The sequence below is a fragment of the Notolabrus celidotus genome, chromosome 19 (assembly GCF_009762535.1).
Source record: "Notolabrus celidotus isolate fNotCel1 chromosome 19, fNotCel1.pri, whole genome shotgun sequence".
In the NCBI taxonomy this organism is placed as follows: domain Eukaryota; kingdom Metazoa; phylum Chordata; class Actinopteri; order Labriformes; family Labridae; genus Notolabrus; species Notolabrus celidotus.
Window position 1 is genome coordinate 12228710 of NC_048290.1, and position 17631 is coordinate 12246340.

General features: G+C 39.9%; 1 protein-coding gene across 6 annotated transcripts in view; it reads left to right on the forward strand.

Moving 5' to 3' along the window:
* Positions 1-521: 521 nt before the first annotated feature.
* ptpn13 (protein tyrosine phosphatase non-receptor type 13) overlaps positions 522-17631 on the forward strand; it is a 58803-nt gene continuing 41693 nt past the window's right edge. For 3 of the 6 annotated variants that reach the window (XM_034709190.1, XM_034709192.1, XM_034709194.1), the window contains exons 1-3: positions 547-933; positions 11798-11917; positions 16695-16858. In XM_034709190.1, coding sequence (XP_034565081.1) covers positions 11803-11917; positions 16695-16858 — 279 coding nt within the window. In that variant the 5' untranslated portion in view covers positions 547-933; positions 11798-11802. Of the gene's footprint in view, positions 934-11797; positions 11918-16694; positions 16859-17631 lie in introns of all 6 variants that reach the window. The other 3 variants (XM_034709193.1, XM_034709195.1, XM_034709191.1) reach the window with 2 other exon arrangements.

Below are 17631 nucleotides of genomic sequence, written 5' to 3' on the forward strand. Positions count from 1 at the left end.
TAAAAGATTGATAAGTACTCAAGCAGGAAAATAAAGAATAGTGAAACTATAATACGACGAGTAGGTGAATATCAAAAAATAAATAGTTGAAAAAGATAAAAGATAAAAATACAAATATACATCCATATATATCCAGATACACCTAAATACATACATTCATATACATACATACATACATACATACATACATACATACATACATACATACATACATACATACATACATAAATGCACATACACACACGGAAATAATAATATAATCACACAAGAAAAAAACGAATAAAAGTTGTGTTTTTAAGGACAGAATTGACTCACTTCGATTCGTGCACTTTATTTGACTGTTTCTTAACTTCCGAAAATGAATTAAAACTTAAATTAGCCTTAAAAAGCTTGTTTTGCTCTTAAACATAATCTAATAAACCTGGTTCTACCTCCAGTACTCGAGCTCACTGTACATTTTACTCCCAGTTGTGTGCGTTGCTATAGAGACGATTAAATGACAGTCCCCCCTCGCGCACAGCCAATGGACGGCCTCAGCAAGGTGTCTGGTTACTCCCAGTCAGCCCACGCGAGCTGGGCTAAAGGAGGGGTTACTCTGCTTCTAAGCAGTAATGGTGACTGGGCTGCGCTTGAGGAGAGCCCAGTACTGCTTAGTGAGCATCAAGCACGACTTTTTAGCAATTTAAGGATAACAGTTTTTTAATTTTTGTTTTTTTAACCGCAAAACTCTGGATACACTGACTTCAGTGTAGTGGATTTTAAGTGTGGGGACCTGTTACCTACCTTGCCTTGCCTGCCTGCCTCGCCGTGAATTCAACCCAAGATGTTGCTTTGTGGATGGGATGGCCTCTTGTCCCGTCTGTGTGCGAACTCGTAGCCTTGTCGGAGAACAAATATATCAATTTAAAGTTGTTTTGTAGCCCTTCTCGCCTGGTAAGTAACGTTTTAATGACTTAAACATTGTGTTAAAAAACTTAACTGTGTTGTAGCTGAAGAACTGAAGCGTCAACGGTTGCACGCAGTTGTCCCCGGGAAAATGAGTTTGTTGTGCCTGGGTTCAAACGTCGACGTTTCTCACATCTTCAAAAACGTTGTCAAGGATGTTCGCTGGGTTTTTTCATGCCAGTTATTTAGTATGTCGTCTGAACGTAGTTGCTGTATGTTGCTCTAACTTCACAGCAGTACTGCTCCCACAGAATATGAAATTTGGCATCTCCACAGTGTTTTAGTTCGGGAGGGATAACACTGTGTCAAGCTAAGTTAGAGCGTCAAAGTTTATTAAAAAGCTGGGCAAACTTGTAGCATATTCAACAGTACATTTTGTCTTGTGTCTGTTTTAGACTGAAGGATTTATGGGGGTTGTAAGGAGGCATTTGCAGGCTGGCATCCAAGGGTGGCCAGGGGGGGCTTTGACCCCATAGGTTAACTCAGTGTTTTTCAACCTTTTTTGAGCCAAGGCACATTTCATGCATAAAAAAAATTCTGAGTCACACCACCAAGAAAAAGTGTTACAAAATGACACATTTAGTCTCTCAATATATTAATCTATTTATCTGAGAAAGGGACTTTGGCTACTTCTTCAGCTGCGTCAGGGCGAAGCATCTTATTTACAATGGCTTTTGCAGGTAAAATTAATGTCTCTGCCACAGTGGCCACGGTTACATGATGTTTTTTAATTCTGAATTAATTATTCTGAATTAAAGCATTCGGATTTAAAGTTTTCTCCTTCGCGTTTACAAGGAAATAGTAATTCCGAATTAAGGTTTACATGGAAGACACGTTTAATCCCTCTTAAGGTCTGGGGGTTGGGAAGGGTTCTGATTGGACAGGGGCGGGCGTGACATATTTACGTCTACCGGAAGAAAACAGACTCCAGCTCCTGCTTCTTTCATTTTCAGTTACAACATGGAAGACCACACAATTAGTACAATTTTCGCTTTGATTTTGATTATAGTTTTGAATAAACATACTGCTTCACTTTCATCAGCTGAGGAGGAGAAGAGAGATAGACGATAGACAAACTACATGGCAAATTATTTGCAGTATATGATAATATTTTTTTGGACTAATTAACTGAAATTTGATAATGTCTCACAGCACACCTGACGATCTGTCACGGCACTCTCGTGTTCCATGGCACAGTGTTTGAAAATTACTGGGTTAACTCATGGGCTATCCCAAAATCCTGAACAATGGCTGTTTTTGAATACTATACTAGCATTATGTTCTGATTTGTCCAAAATTCAGTTTGTAGTATGCAGTATGTGAACAAGAGCATAATTTGCAGTATGCCAAAACTACCTGGATGTCGTACTGATTCAGGAAAGTTTCTCAGTATGCATTGGACCAGTATCCTTCGTGTACTAGTTCCCACAATGCGCAGCGCTAATGTTCAGCGTCTTCTTTTTTTTTCTTTTTTTGATGGCCGGCACTCAGTTTTAAGGTGCTGTGTAAATGATTAAATTCCATAAACCACTTCTTAACTTTTCAAATCACAAGTGGATGCTAAAGAAGCAGATTTGCTATCAGCTTGGCTGTTGTTTACTTCTGCTTTCCGAAACCGGAAATCCAGCGACGCCTGATCCACTGCAATACAGATCCAACAGAGTAAACATACTACATACTGCCTTCAAATGCAGTAAGCAGGACACAGTATGCAGTATGCAATACGTACTCCACATTACATTTGTAGGTAGTATGTAGCAAGTAGTAGTGAACTGTTGAATGTTGTAAAAACAAAACACAACTTTATTTCGATGTTCCATCAGTGTCTCAAAACCAAAAATGTAGCAGATGATGCTGGATTCTAATCTAATAAATACAAATTCTAGACAGACATGGTAAAAAACTGTGTGACTCCAAACCAGTCTAGCTTCCACTGACTCCTCCTACTGTTTGTGCCACACACAATATTATATTTAGAGAGAAAAAAGGAACTAAAATAGCATGAAAAACAACCAAATCCAATTCTAATTTTTACATGCTTTACCACAACAATTTTCAACTATACTAACGCTAAATAAAACTTAAAATAGTCATTAATAACCTGAAACACTACTTTGCCCCATACAACATGTCAAAGATAGGGCCTGTTTTAAAATAATGTAGTAAAACAGTGTTGCAAAAGGCTGTCAGTAGCATTGTTTGCATCTTGATGTGTTATATTTATCTGTGTTAGTTCTTAAAATTGTGACTTTAGAGGTACTTCTCCTTTTGAGTTCTTAAAGAATGAATCTATGAAGATGATGTCACTCTGTTTTGTGACTCTAAAGTAAAATAAAAACACAGGGGTGATTTTTGTAGTTAAGGAGAAGTGTTTAGAGGAAATAGAAGAGTAAATGAATGCTATTCAGTCATGTGTCTATGCACCCAAATTTATTGCCATCCCCGCATGAGTTAGAACCTCAGTTTGGCCACCCCAGTCCAAAAAGTTAGAATCTGCCCCTGGGTGTTTGAACCCCCTCCCCCTTCATTATCATAGAAAAGCAGTCAAGTTAACTGAAAATCAAAGGTCATGAGGGTTCTGAATATTTCACTCAGGACCAAACAGGAAGGTGGTTGAGCTGTCTGTGATTGAGCAAGATACACCCCCATCTAAAGTGGTTATGCTGAGCATCAACGTAGGAAAAGATTGGGAACATAGCCAGTGGGTTGGGTTTATGTGTGTTCTGCAGAGGTTGGAGGTTGGAGGGTGGGATAGGAGGGGAGGGGGGTGGAGTGAGGTTTTGCAAAACCTTGCTCTGCATGTCACGGTACTCATAGCAACCCTGTGATTAGCAGAAATGGAGCGGATGAGGTGGAGACTGAAATGAAAAGTGAGGGCCGTGGGTCCAGAAGTGGACTGATAGTCATGGAATAGTCATGGCTGTGTATTCTGGCTGGTCTCTGAGCTGAAAAACAAAAAACCCAACACCCAGGGTGGCTTATTGGAAAAACAACTGGAAGACACTACACATTTAACACAGTGTTAGATAATCTTGGAGAGCTGTTGGCTGATTGACATAATTGTAAGCGAGATAGAAAAAAAGAAAAGTCATTGGGTGTTCCCTGTTTAGGTGAGTCACCACCTCTGCTCTATTCCCGCTACTGTTTTCTTTACTGCAGCTTTAAAAAGACACAGCTGTGGGTGACAAGCTCTCCACTAAGGACAGATACCAGGGCCTGTGCGCATGACAATAAAAAAGAGGTTCTTCAACCATGCATCTCCAGTTTATCAACGTAATAGCACACAATCTGGTTCTGGTTTTCTGTATGCATTTTGAAAACATCAGTCCTTACATCATCCGTCTTGTTGCTTCAAAAGAGGTCCTGATCCAGGCCTTCCTAGACTCAAGACTGTGTTTTAAGTTTGAATTGTGTGCTTGCAGGCTGCATATGATTCTGGGAATTGAGGTTCACTCAGAGTTTGTTGTTGATTTTTCCTGGCATGGATGACTTCAGGAAGATTTTCACCCCATTGTTGGCGCACAGTACCTCCTCTCAACCGGCTTCTGTTCCAAATGTGTTTGCCAGCTGAGACCACAGTTCTGATGTTTGGAGGATATGAACAAATTCCATCTCGTATCTTATGTCACGATTTCTCATTTTGGAAAGAGAAGTGGGGTCTGCTGTTTTTATGGGAGATTGCTTTGAATATGCTGCTCCTCCAAAAGATTTAGGATAAAAGAGAAGGAAGGAAAATGTGTGTGTTTTCTGATCTTTATGGTCCCTGCAAATGTAAAGGGATGAGCACTCAAAGACAGAACTTCTGTATCTTTTCAGCGTGACTTACTCGACTGCAGTGCAATTTTTCAGGGGATTGTTTTTAAATCCATTTCATGAGTTGTAGCTGTGTCACTGACAGGAAGGTGGGAGGAAAGGAAAAGCTTCTCTTAAGTGCAGAGTAAGGAGCACTATCACGTTTCTAGGATTATTTTCTTTAAGTTCTTGTGACTGTGGCCAAGACTTTCAAACACTTAGCAGCACACTAAGCCTTGTTTAGGTTTTTTCTTTCGAGCTATAGTGTGGGAATACCTGGGAACAAACATCCCCACTGTTTGAAAAAGAAAAAGAGAATGAGTTGCTGAAGTGGTGAAGGCTGTCTGCTCTCGCTGTTTTGGGCCGCTGCCTCCTAAGCCCCCTCAATAATGAGCAGGACCATAGTCCAATGCGAGAGGAGCTGGCCCGCACAGCAGCCTCAGTGCGGATAAAAAACATTCCACTGTAGGTCTCTGTTGAAATAACAAGGGCCACAAAACAATCAGTCTTCACAGCACCCGCTCTCCCCATTCTCATGGGTAATGAGCAAGATGGGTAGTAACCCACTTTGCCCAGGCCTTCACGCCTCCTATTGACTAGAATGGCTAACCTGCATTCCTGCATAAACATTTGGGCCTGTGACATGCTTACTCATTAACTCCCCTCCACACATTGGGATTCACAGAAAGGATGTTTTTTTCGCATATTACTTTCAGAAATGAAGCTGGACACTAATGAGACTACTGACCTAGTTATGCTCAATTTTAATTGATAAATGTAATGCTTAAATTGAGCTCAAACTAATGCTTTTCATCAGTTGGCAGGTCAGTCCACCTCTTTAGGTCTGAAATATGTATATGAGTGATGCGCTCAAAATGTTATACTTTATGGTTCATGGAACAGTAGTTTTGAAAGATGTGAGGAAGGTTGTTTCAAATATCATCTCACCATCCTTTTGGGGAAGTTCAGAATTGGCTAATTTTCCAGCTGTTGAAACAGAAATTTATTCTGACTAACCATCAAGTGTAAGGTAAGAAAACACTGTGCTTAATTTCGTCTGTTCTCAATTTGTTTAACTCAACTAAACACGGGATCACAGAGTCTGTGGGTAAATAATGTCACATTTGCTTACAGAGTGTTGCGAATGTTAGCAGAGCTAGCACCACTAGCCTTTTGTCTGCTCTGCACGTTACCATTAAGCGGCAACTTCCGGTATCAAAGTATGAAGCCCATGAGGAAATGTTACTGCAATTCATTTGAGAATCTGCTTGAGGCTGGCTGCAGAAACACCAGAAACCACATAGAAACCAATTCAAAAAAGATGATCTTTGCACTATTAATAAACATGTTTACAGCCTGGTTCAAAAAACAGCTTAGCTCTACGTAGCTAATTTCTCTATCGGCACACACTGTACGGAGGTGATTTTTTTTTTTTAACGCAACGGTTCAGAAGATATTAAGATTACGAGTTTTTGCCCAAATAAGGACATGACTGACCTGACTCCCGGACGGGAACACATAGCTGTTGGCTAGGAGGCTCAAACCCCGCCTCTTTACGTCACACTATGCCTGGTTGAGTTCCGTATTTCCAATATGGCTGCCGCTGACGATTGGCTTCAAAACAGCGCTCAGGAACAGATGGGTGACGTCACGGATACTATGTCCATTATTGATATAGTCTATGTTTACCATCCACATCCCTGTGCTGGTTACACACTGCTCTAGACCAGGGTTTCCCAAAGTGGGGGTCGTGAGACACTGGTTTCGGGGTTGCGAGATGTCTTCTAGGTTTTGTTTTCTTCTAAGTAATCTAAAATAGCATATTTTACTTATTATTGTCAAAATAACGACAGAAATAGTCATTCAATTTAAAATAAAACCTTGGAAATACACATTCTGTCACACGTATTCTGCCTTTTTTTATTTGCCACATGACTCCTAAGGTTAGGGTTAGTTAGCAGTTAAGGGTTAGTTAACAGTTAATTAGCAAAGTATCATTAGCAGTAGGTTAATTCATAACAGGACAGGAAACAAAGCCACATGTCCATCGAGCTAGGCTAATTTTCTGCAGACCAGCTAGACGGAGAGAAGTATGAAGCAACATAGTCACTTCTAGGGACATTGGGAGTCGCAAGTCTTTGGCAACCTATTTTTTGGGGGACGTGGGCTGAAAAGTTTAGGAACCCCTGGTCTACACCAGTGATCGGACACGTGGCTATGCTGTAACTTGTGACTGACATTTTGGGCCTACAATAATACAAATATTAATGATAAGTTTAACACTCTAGTTCTTCAGGTGCCAACTAGTGAGGTTGAAAACATCATCTTGATTGATTAAATGCGCACATCCTTTTTATCCTATAGGCACATCTGTTTGTTCAACAGTAGGCCTGCAAAATATGATCAAAACCTGTTATGTGTGATAACATCTATTAATATCATGAGAACAGTAATAGTGTGATACATTAATAAATATTGGAATTTGCCTGACTCAGTGTTCCAGAACAATGTAATAATAACTCTGATCACAGAACAAAACCAGCTTTGATCAGGCATATTCCGTTTTTTCACCTTTACTGTATTAGCGCTTCTTTGTGTCTTATCCAAATTCGTAGACCTGCCAATCACGAGTGATGATGCATGCTTTTATATGATGTTGTCAGCTCTAAGGTAAATAGCAGTGTATAAAAGCGGAGTCAATTTCTTTGATAATTAGCCTGGACGTGAGCTATGTTTGGCAGATCTTGTGTTGGAATTTAGCCTGGATTCTTTTGCATTTCCCTTTTGTTTAAAAAAGGGTGTTAGCTGTGACCTAGCATCAAAGTACGTTCTGTGCTTTGTTTAATGTGGGTTTGCTCTAATTTGTGGAATGAAGTTAAAAAACAAACAGTGATGACTTTGCTGGTAAAACTAAAATTTCTTCTTAGTCCACTTTCTTTTTTTGTTTTTTTAAGGTTTTGGTTAAAAGCAGTTTCTTGTTATAATCCGCCATTACTGCCTGTCAATGTTAGATTTAGTTGCTTGGATTTGGGATACTTGATACTAAGGTTTCTCTTCCAAGTCTTTATGATGGAGCATGAAGAGGACTGAAGGAGAATCAAAATGTCTCTGCTGTGAGAGGAGTCCATTTCTGGAGTGACTCAGGTCTTTTTAAGAGAGGTTTCAGGGATTTTTCTGCTAGATCACGTCTGCTTGGGCAGTGAAACCTCAACAGACAGCTAATTTGATGCAGATTGTAGAGTATGGCAGACAGACGTCCTTAAATCACTGTATTTCACGCTCTAAGGACTATCAATCTTATCCTGACTTGTCCTATTCAGGGAGCGCTGGTCTCTTTCTGTGCTCTTCTTTTCTCTGTGAGTGCTGTATATCCTCAGCCCTGTCGAGAGCATTGTGAGCTGTGAATCCTTTACATTTCCTCACTCATTGTAAATGAGCAGGAGAACAAAACCCCAAAGCAGATGTCCATTATCTTAAAATGTTCATGCTTGTTGAGAAACAGAAAGTCCAGGGCACTTATTTTGAGACATTCTTCATACTCTGCTGTTGCAAACTGATAATCGGCTGTAGTCAAAGAAAGTGTATGGTGGTGCTTTTAAATGCTGAGTATAATTACCTTTTTGATACAAGTCACTTTAAATAATAAATATATTTTAATTTGATTTAAATATTATTAATATTATTTATTATAATTCAACTGTGTAATAATTACTAATTCTAAATAGAAAATATTGATTGAATTGTAAAAAATGAAATGTTACTGTAATCGATGAAAATGTATATTATTATAGTTATTGTATTTATTTATTTATTTTACTCTGCTTTGGCAATAACTAAACTGTTCATGCCAATAATTCAATTTGAACATCATTTGATGCAAAGATTCAGCCATCTTTTACTCACTAACGCAAACCCTAATAACGCATCACTAACACTTTATTTATATACCACCTTTCATACAATTGAATTGCAATTCAAAGTGCTTTACATTGATTGAAAACAAAAATTCTGAAATTAAATAATAGCAAGATATATTAAAAAAACAAACAAAAAAAAAAAAGTAGAGTCTAACCAAAAACAATAAAATATACATAATTAAAATAAGTGATAGCCTTAAAATAACAAAGAATACAAATAGTTAAATAAAGAAAAGGATAAGGATAAGATTTGATGATGACATAAATGCATTAAGAACAGCAGTAAAACTAGGGCACCATTGGCCTAGCCGTCTAAAGGCGGGTACACACTACAGGATAATCGGGCGGATTTTTTTCTCGATCTCCCCCTTACGATCAAAGCCAGCAAAGACCCGATTGTCTGATGTTTGCAAACGACATCGTGACTGATTTTCCTGTGGTGTGGGGTGTGTTATGAGTGATTTTGTCCGGTCGGAGCCGCTCGGAAGGCCTTAGAAGGAGAGATCGTAAATAATGAACATGTTAAGTATTTGCGAGCAGAAATCCTGTAGTGTGTGGGATGCTAGGAGAGGATCCGAGCACGCACAGTGTGTAATGTCACGTGTACCGGGGCAAAATCCAATGAATACGCGAGCTGACTCAGCTGACTGATGGAAGAGGAAGTAAAAACAATGGCGCCGGCGAAAACAAAAATCTCTTTGATCTCCGTAATGGAAGACCAACTGGTTGATTTGTGGCAACAGCATGAATGTTTATATAACGTTTCATCCAAAACCTACCACAATGGGACGGACAAAGAGAAGAGTTGGACCTGAATTCCATCCGTCATGTTTGTTTACACCAAAGTCACGTTTTACTACACGAGATTTGGAATATTGAGCGTGAAGAACCTGATACTCTTTGCTGAAGAGTCGGTTGGTGTGTGGTGTCCTCCGTAGTGCACACCACACACTATAAGATCAGAAGAGAGAGATCTTGTGCAATCTGTCTTTTGTTATCATCAAGTGTGTGGTCTCTAAATATGTGAAGGTTTGAAGAATCCAGTAATTTGTGCCAGCCTTAAGCACGTGCCCCATGTACAGAGGCCATAGTCCTCGTCGCAGTGGTCGAAGGCTCGACTCCCAGCCTGCACTATTTGCTGCATGTCCTCCCCCACTCTCCACTCACTTTTCCTATATCTGTCCTGCTTTCCTATCCAATATAAGCAAAAATGCCCTAAGCAACATAACTTAAGAACACAAAAAAAAGCAGTAAAACTGAGTACACAAATACTAAAAAAAATAAAAAATAATTCAAATAAATAGGATTATAAAAAACATTAAAATCAATATAAAAAATTGAATTGATACAATTATGAAACCCTGCATTAAAGCCAGACAGAATAGACTGAATGAAGTCTCAATAGCTCCAGCTAATGAAGTCTTTTGAGATCATAACCTTTCCACAAACTGACTTTTCACTCCTGCAAGAATTCCGTGCGTAAATGCACCACAGGCACTTAAGTAGTCGAAACTGGAGCTTCCTGCTTTGCTCACATTTGCATCATGTCATGGCTTGATTTGGAAGATTAGACCTCATTGTCACTGGATCACAGGAGCTGGGGTTTCAGTAGATACGACATGACATTAGCATGTGTCATCTTCTGTAATTAAAGGCCCTGTGCGACTGATGTTCAGCTGTTTTGTGTCCCCTTTAAGCACACAAATCCCAATTATATTTGACTCCTACAGCTGAGAAAACAACCCCCAACCCTTGTGACTTCAAATTAAATCATAAAGAAATCAAATCTTGTAAGATAGCCGGACATAAGGTCATTTGAGTCAGTACAAAGTTTCACCCTCAGGTAAAGTCTGTTGTGGCCATAGACTGTTTAAAATATGGACGTCACCCATCTGTTTCTGAAGAGCTGTTCTGATACCAATCGTTGGCGGCAGCCATATTGCTTCTGTCGAGACTTTGAGACTTAAAGAGGCGGGCTTTGAGCCTCCTATCCAACAGCTGCAGTGTTCCCGCAGGCAGCTGTGCCTCTCATTGGAAGACTAGTAATCTCAATATCTTCGAAGTTACCATGTTAGAAAAAAATTCAGCCCCTGTACAGTGTGTGCCGATCGAGAAATTAGCTATCCAGACAACACTGGTCTTTTGTACCAGGCTGTAAACATGTTTCTTTCTATTGTAAAGATCGCCTTTTCCCCATTCATGTGTATGTGACTTCCGGTACTTCCAGAGAAAGCCTCAAGCGGATCCTCGATGAACTGCAGCTTTTAACACTTCCGCATTCGACCGGAGGTTGCCACTTGGTAGTGGCTCATGTGCGCTCTAACTCCAAGTAAAGAACTTCAAATGCTACACTAAAAGCAAGGATTACTGTATCACTGCATTCCTTAGGTTAGCTTTCTCTCTGTTTTAGTTTTATGACATGTAATCATGAAACACTAGTAGCTATAAGACCAAGCTACAGGTGCTGTTTTCCTCCTCCAGATTAGCATCTTCTGTAAGCTGTTATCCTAACGCTCAGAAGCTTCCAAGTAATAAATTGCGACTTTGTTGAATGTAGCTCAAGTAAAGCAGGGTGTATATTTGTGTGTGTGTGTGTGTGTGTGTGTGTGTGTGTGTGTGTGTGTGTGCGTGTGTGTGTGTGTGTGTCATGTGCCTGCACAACCTCTTTGGTTAGTGAGGATGATAAGACGGCTTACATTTACAAGACGTGGGGGTTTGCCCTGGAGCATGGGAGAGCAAAAAGTGTTGATCTGAATCGGTGTTGAATGCATCAGCGCTAAGTCGTGATATGGAAATATGGGCTTATTGCTTTTATGATAGACCGTCAGGCCAGTCGGGACAAGTAGGGAGTGGAGTCTCACAGGATTATATTCTCAAATAAATTGAAAATGAAAGCCAATGTTTGTTTTCAGTTATGCAGACTTTGTTTATTGAAAATAGAAAGCCCAATCTGGGACCTGCCTGTGGCTGCACTATATATTAATCCTGACTAGCTCAGTAGATGTGAAGTGCAGACGACATGGCCTGATATGACCCTCCTCTCAAACTTCATAACAAGAAGAAAAAAAAGAAGCATGTCAAAGCTTATTCTGTGTTCTTGAACTAGGGTGAATCATTTCTTTCCTTCTGTCCTCTTCGCACAGGGAAGATGCATGTGTCTCTGGCAGAGGCGTTGGAGGTTCGAGGAGGTCCGCTCCAGGAGGAGGAGGTGTGGGCCGTGCTCAGCCAGAGTGCTGAGAGCCTCCAAGAACTCTTTCACAAAGGTAAGGACATGTCATATCCAAGGTTTTCATCACAACACAAAACAATATTATATACATTTTTCTGGACATTCTTAGATTTTAGTTAATTCAGTGATCTTCAGTTGATATCACAGGACCATATAGTACAGCTCTACTGCAAAATCTGGAATATCGGTCTCAGCGGTGTATTAGACACAGTCTGTTTTGGGGGTTCTCTCAGAGGGAATAAGGTTTAATAAGTACACAACAAAAACAACATGCAGTGTCTGTGTAGCTCTTTCTACCACCTCTCTTTTTTTTGCTCTGAGGAGTTGGCAATCCTGTTAGCTAATGGTACGGTAGCTAAGCTCAGTAACAGTGATAGTTCTGAGGTGCACACCCACTGCCCTAAACCAGTAAACCTGGAGACGTGTCATCCACCTCAGCAGGCCACTTTTAGAGTTCTTTCAATCAAACCAGCACTTCACAAGTTTTATTTACTGAGTAGTTTACCACTAATCGTCGGCGGCAGCCATGTTGCTGCTGTCGAGCGATTGTGACGTAAAGAGGCGGGCTTTGAGCCTCCTAGCCAATAGCTACAGTGTTCCTGGCTGTCAATCAAGTCAGCTGTGCCTCTCATTGGAAGACTGGTAATCTCAATATCTTCGAAATTGCCGCGTTAGAAAAAAATTCACCCCCCGTACAGTGTGCCGATCGAGAAATGAGCTACCCTTGTTTTTTGTACCAGGCTGTAAACATGTTTATTTCTGCTGTAAAGAGCAGCTTTTTTGAATTAGTGTGTATGTGGTTTCCAGTACTTCTGGGGCCAGCCTCAAGCGGATCCTCGATGAACTGCAGTTTTTAGCACTTCCGCATTAGGTATATATATATATATATATATATATATATATATATATATATATATATATATATAATATTTTTATACATATATTTATATATATTTTAATATATATACTGTTTATGTATTTATATGTATTTTTTAATATATGTTTTACATATTTATATATATGTATATTTGTTTTTACGAGTATATCAACTCAGTCAAGTCAACAACTATATATGATTGATTTGATGCTTTTCTTGTGAACTTTCATACACATTTTATTTGAAAAAAATCATAAACATTCTTTTTAATTGGGAAAAAAGTTAATAAAAGTTATTTTTGCTTTATTGTCACACTCCTAGAGGAATCAAGTTGGCAAAGACATTATCTAGGAATAACCTTACTTACTTAAACTCAGTATTGTTCCTCTCATTGACTTAAACAATCATCAACCTTGAATCCAATGTCAGAACATTTAATCAGTGCGCCCACGTTGTTGTAAGTCAGTTGCACACAAGCTCTGCATTGTTAGAGATTTTTTGACAAACCTTGAAGCTGAAGAGAGATAAAGCTACCCAGCTAACATACCAACAGAAAGTCATTTCCTTTCCTTAGTCCCATGCATTACTCAAAAAATGCTTGATAATGTTGGGTGTAACTGTGTCATCATTGGCCCTTTTACATTCCTCGAAGCATCGACCAAGATTAATTTGTGTGCATTTCTGCAAAAAACAGCTTGACCTCAACTTCCTGTTTTGCTGACTAGCTTCATTTACATACAACCCTGTCATGCTGTAGGAATCCCCTCTCATCTCTGATCACAGAAATGCTTTTCATGCTGCTGAGCTCACATTCACGTCTCCAGGATGATGCAAAAAAATGCTCTTGGAATCCTTCTACCAAGGCCTCTAGGATATCTTCAGAAAATAATGAGGATAAAATGCAAGGCTGTGGATACTGAGTGTTTCAGATGCTCTCATTGTGATGTCTGCAGCGGTTGTTAACACGTCCTTCTTTTTTCCTCCGGTTGTACAGCTATACTGAGTAAATTGTGGCCTCTCATGTGTACACTTTTAGACTGCTGAGCTGAGCGAAAATTCGAAGAGCAGATGTTGGAACCAGCTATTATAGAGTCACTGAGCTATGTAGAGAAGTATGTTTACCACGAGAGCGGATTAATAACGTCAACCATTTAAATGGCCATTTTTTGAGGATTTGTCACGTGTCCTGATCATATCATATGTCTTGTTTTTCTTCCTCATTTTTCAGGGTGCAGCTGAAGTAAATGTTAGCATGTTTGCTTCTGACGGAGCGCACAAACAAACTATTGACATGGCACTTTCGTTAGACGTGTGTTTAGTCTCACATTGTCAAACAGCAAACCACCAGCTATGTGTGTACATAGCAGCGGTTGGTTACAACGTTTGCTCAGGAGCAATTTGTTTAAAGAAGTAATGTGTGAATAAATCAGATTTGTTAGCAGAGCTTCTCCTCATGGTTATGTCTGCAGTTTTTCCCTTCTACCTGCTCCTCTGCTGAGGCCACCTACTGCTCTGCATCTGCTCAACCTGTCGCTCTAATGCCAGGTTTGCCGTGAATCTGAATGCACAATATGCTGTGAACTTTGCTTCGCTTAAAAGACGACAGCTGTCGGCAGGGGCTAATAGTTCAGAATGATTTCCTGCACTAGCTCAGGTATCAACTCATCAGTCTGACAGACTACATTGTTAAAGGATCAAGAACTTCCAGTTGAAACAATTTGCAGTCCTTTGAAGTGAGTTGAGAATTAAATGGTGCATGCTTTGGAAGCTTGTTAGTGTTCTTTTCGTTTGTTGAAACTATTGATGTGTTTGTCATCTGTCAAGAATAGAGCTGGGCGATATAGAAAAAGATGTTATCACGATAAAATATTTCATATCAGTCGATGGTGATTATTAGATTTTAAATTGTGTACTGTGTGTCAGTTTATAGAGCATTGTTTTGAGTTGTGCACTCCCCTTTAAGTTAACTAAGGTTTACTGGTGGAGTGATGTTGTGTCCCACAGTGCAGTGAAGGCATCACGTTTATTCAGTGTTCAGTTGTCCTACGGTCGCGGTGGACATTAAACGTGTGAGAAATGCACAGCAGAAGTTGTGTACGTGCTCTTCCTTTACCCACATTCTGAAAGTATATTAAATGAAGTGTATTAAGTTAATAGTTAACGCAGAGTCGACACAGTGTCAGACTAACGACTCTGCTTTGAACTGGTAGGTTTTGCGTTTTCTTCTGTCGCTGACGCTCGTTTCAGCTGGGTTTACATTCCGCTTCGAACGTCTTGAAGCCCCGCCTACCTCTAACCCTGCGGCATGATTGGCTGTTCCATGTCCTCTTCTTCTTCTGTCAAATGTTGGGTGGCACCTAGCATTTAAGGCACATTAGGGCCCCTCCGCTTCCAGTGATTAGGAAGTCTAATTTAGGGTCCTATGATTTCCGCGTTCACAGAATCCCGGACGGAATCGCCGAATTAACCAATAAAAATAGAATCTACTGTTAAACGTGGAATATCGCAGAAATTGACATAATGTGACTGAAATACTGTCATCATGAGTTTTGTAGTTTTTTTTTGCAGACTTAGCCAGTGTCTCTGGTGGCCACTTCGACATGTTATTTATTTCAGGAGGGGGTGGGTGAGTGTTTGTGAGGAGATGCACAGGTGGTGCCACGAATAAGCGGTCCCCGGAAACATTTCCCCAGACAAACGTTCCTTCTTCTTGTGATGACACTGGGCGGTGGGAAACCTTAATGGAGAGAGATGGTACCTCACTAGGACTAGCTAGTCCTACTATAAGAATACTTGTCCTAAGGCAATCACTTATGATGAGCTGAAATGAACAAAACAACTGAAATGGACTTGTGTTTACATTTAGTTATTTATTTTACTTGAAACCATGTGAAATTATATGCACTTATTGGCACATTGTTATGTTACAACATTATGTTTTGACTTACAGTACTGGCCAAAATTATGCAATGATGTGTTGCATCGATAAATGTAAGGATTTTTGCATTTCATTGACGGACATTTTATTCACTGACACAAAAAGCACACACTATATGGTGGTAAAATAAGGGTAAAGGGTAAAGAATGGAATTCTAAAAAGTTAAAATGGAAAAAAAATGAAATTTTGAAAAAAATAAAACAGATTTCATAGGGCCCTACTAATTACAGGTTTTAATATATCGAATTTTATCGCATCTTTGTTATAATCATATTGGTAAAAATTCACAGTATATTTATCGTTATCGAATTATCGCCCAGCCCTAGTCAAGAAAGAAATTTCCCCAAACTGAGTCATGCACATCTGCTCAGCTCTATTATCACCTAACTGGCACAGACATTATAATCTGGGATACACCTACTAACTCTGTCTTTTGTACAACATCTCAAAATGGTCACATGACTTTTCAAACAGGAAACCTATATTTACTTAGTAAATTCCAGCTTTTGAAAGCAGATATTTGGTGCCTCAAGTCCAGTTCCTCTGTTCCTCCTCCTCTCCTCCTCTCCTGAGTGAGGGATCAGTGAAAAGAAAAGAATTTTGCAGCGCTGCTAAAACATTCCTTTGTATATTTTTAAAACGCTCTCTGACCATAGCGCTGGCTGTGGCTTTGTAGGAAGAGGAGAATTACGTTGTGTAGCCATTCCTTTCTGCTTCTATGCCCCGACAGTTATTTTCTCGCAGGCTAAGAAAGCAACATGTGTTTTTGTTTACTTCAATCTTCTTGAGTTTCCATAAGAGTCTTAGCGAGAAACATCCTCTGTGGTTGGATACGGTTGCAGATAAATGCTCAGACTAAACTTAAATGCTGATTTCAGTCTCGCACTTCACATTAGCTCTGTGTGAAGTTAAATAACAGAGGCTACACTATGTTTATTTCCTGTTTTTGTTCCTGATTTTATCTCCAGTGTTTTAATTGTGTGTTTCCCTCTTCAGACCCTACAGCCATGGGCTTCATCATCTCCCCCTGGTCCCTCCTGCTCATGCCCTCTGGCAACATCTCCTTCGCAGACGAGTATGTCACCCAGCAGGACCTGAGGGCCTTCACAGCTCCAGAGGTTCTGGGAGGAGTCTCCCTGTCTGTCTGTGACATAGAGAAGGTATAACGCCTTGATATCACCTAGTTTTTTACAGAACCTCACTGATTGTTTACTCTCCCATCCTCATCCTGATTTTTTTTATCACCTTTTCCAGAAACTTAAGTTACTGCTCATACTTTTTCAGCGAAATCCTGTCGATGGCTTTTGATTAAACATGTCAGATTTTTTCTTTAATAACAGTTTTGTTTCATGGTGATGATCTGCTACACATGTTTATTTTTGACTCCAACTACAGCCAATAAAGTAGGTCAGTACATGTGGTGTAAAAACCACTGTTGTTGTGACAGGGCAACAAGGTGTCTCTGCTTGAGTAACACATCACCACAACACTCTGGAGAAACACAACCATACCTTGAAGCTCTGAAGGGAACTTGTTAGCTAACATAATACCTCCTGCCATGCACGACAACTTGTTTTCCTAACGCACTGTACCACGCCCCCTCTTTTTCGTCTGCTAGCAGAGTTAAAAATCTTGCATGACTGGATTCCCGTCCTGGCAAGGTCCCACAGACCTCAACACACTTTTGTGCTGAGTCAGTTTTCCAGCCGTGGGTCCCGCCTCTCAAGCCAGCTGAGTTATTTCAGTGTAGAAGAATATAATCTGCTTCTCCCATTATCAAGAGACTGTGGGTAAACACACGTCAGCTGCGAGTGCCATGATTTTCCCCTCGTCTTTTCAACATTTGGAGTGGTGTTTTGCTGTAAAAGTAAATGGGGGAATTTTTTGATATTTTCCATATTTCCTGAGTGTGTCTTTAAGTTTGTTCCTGAAA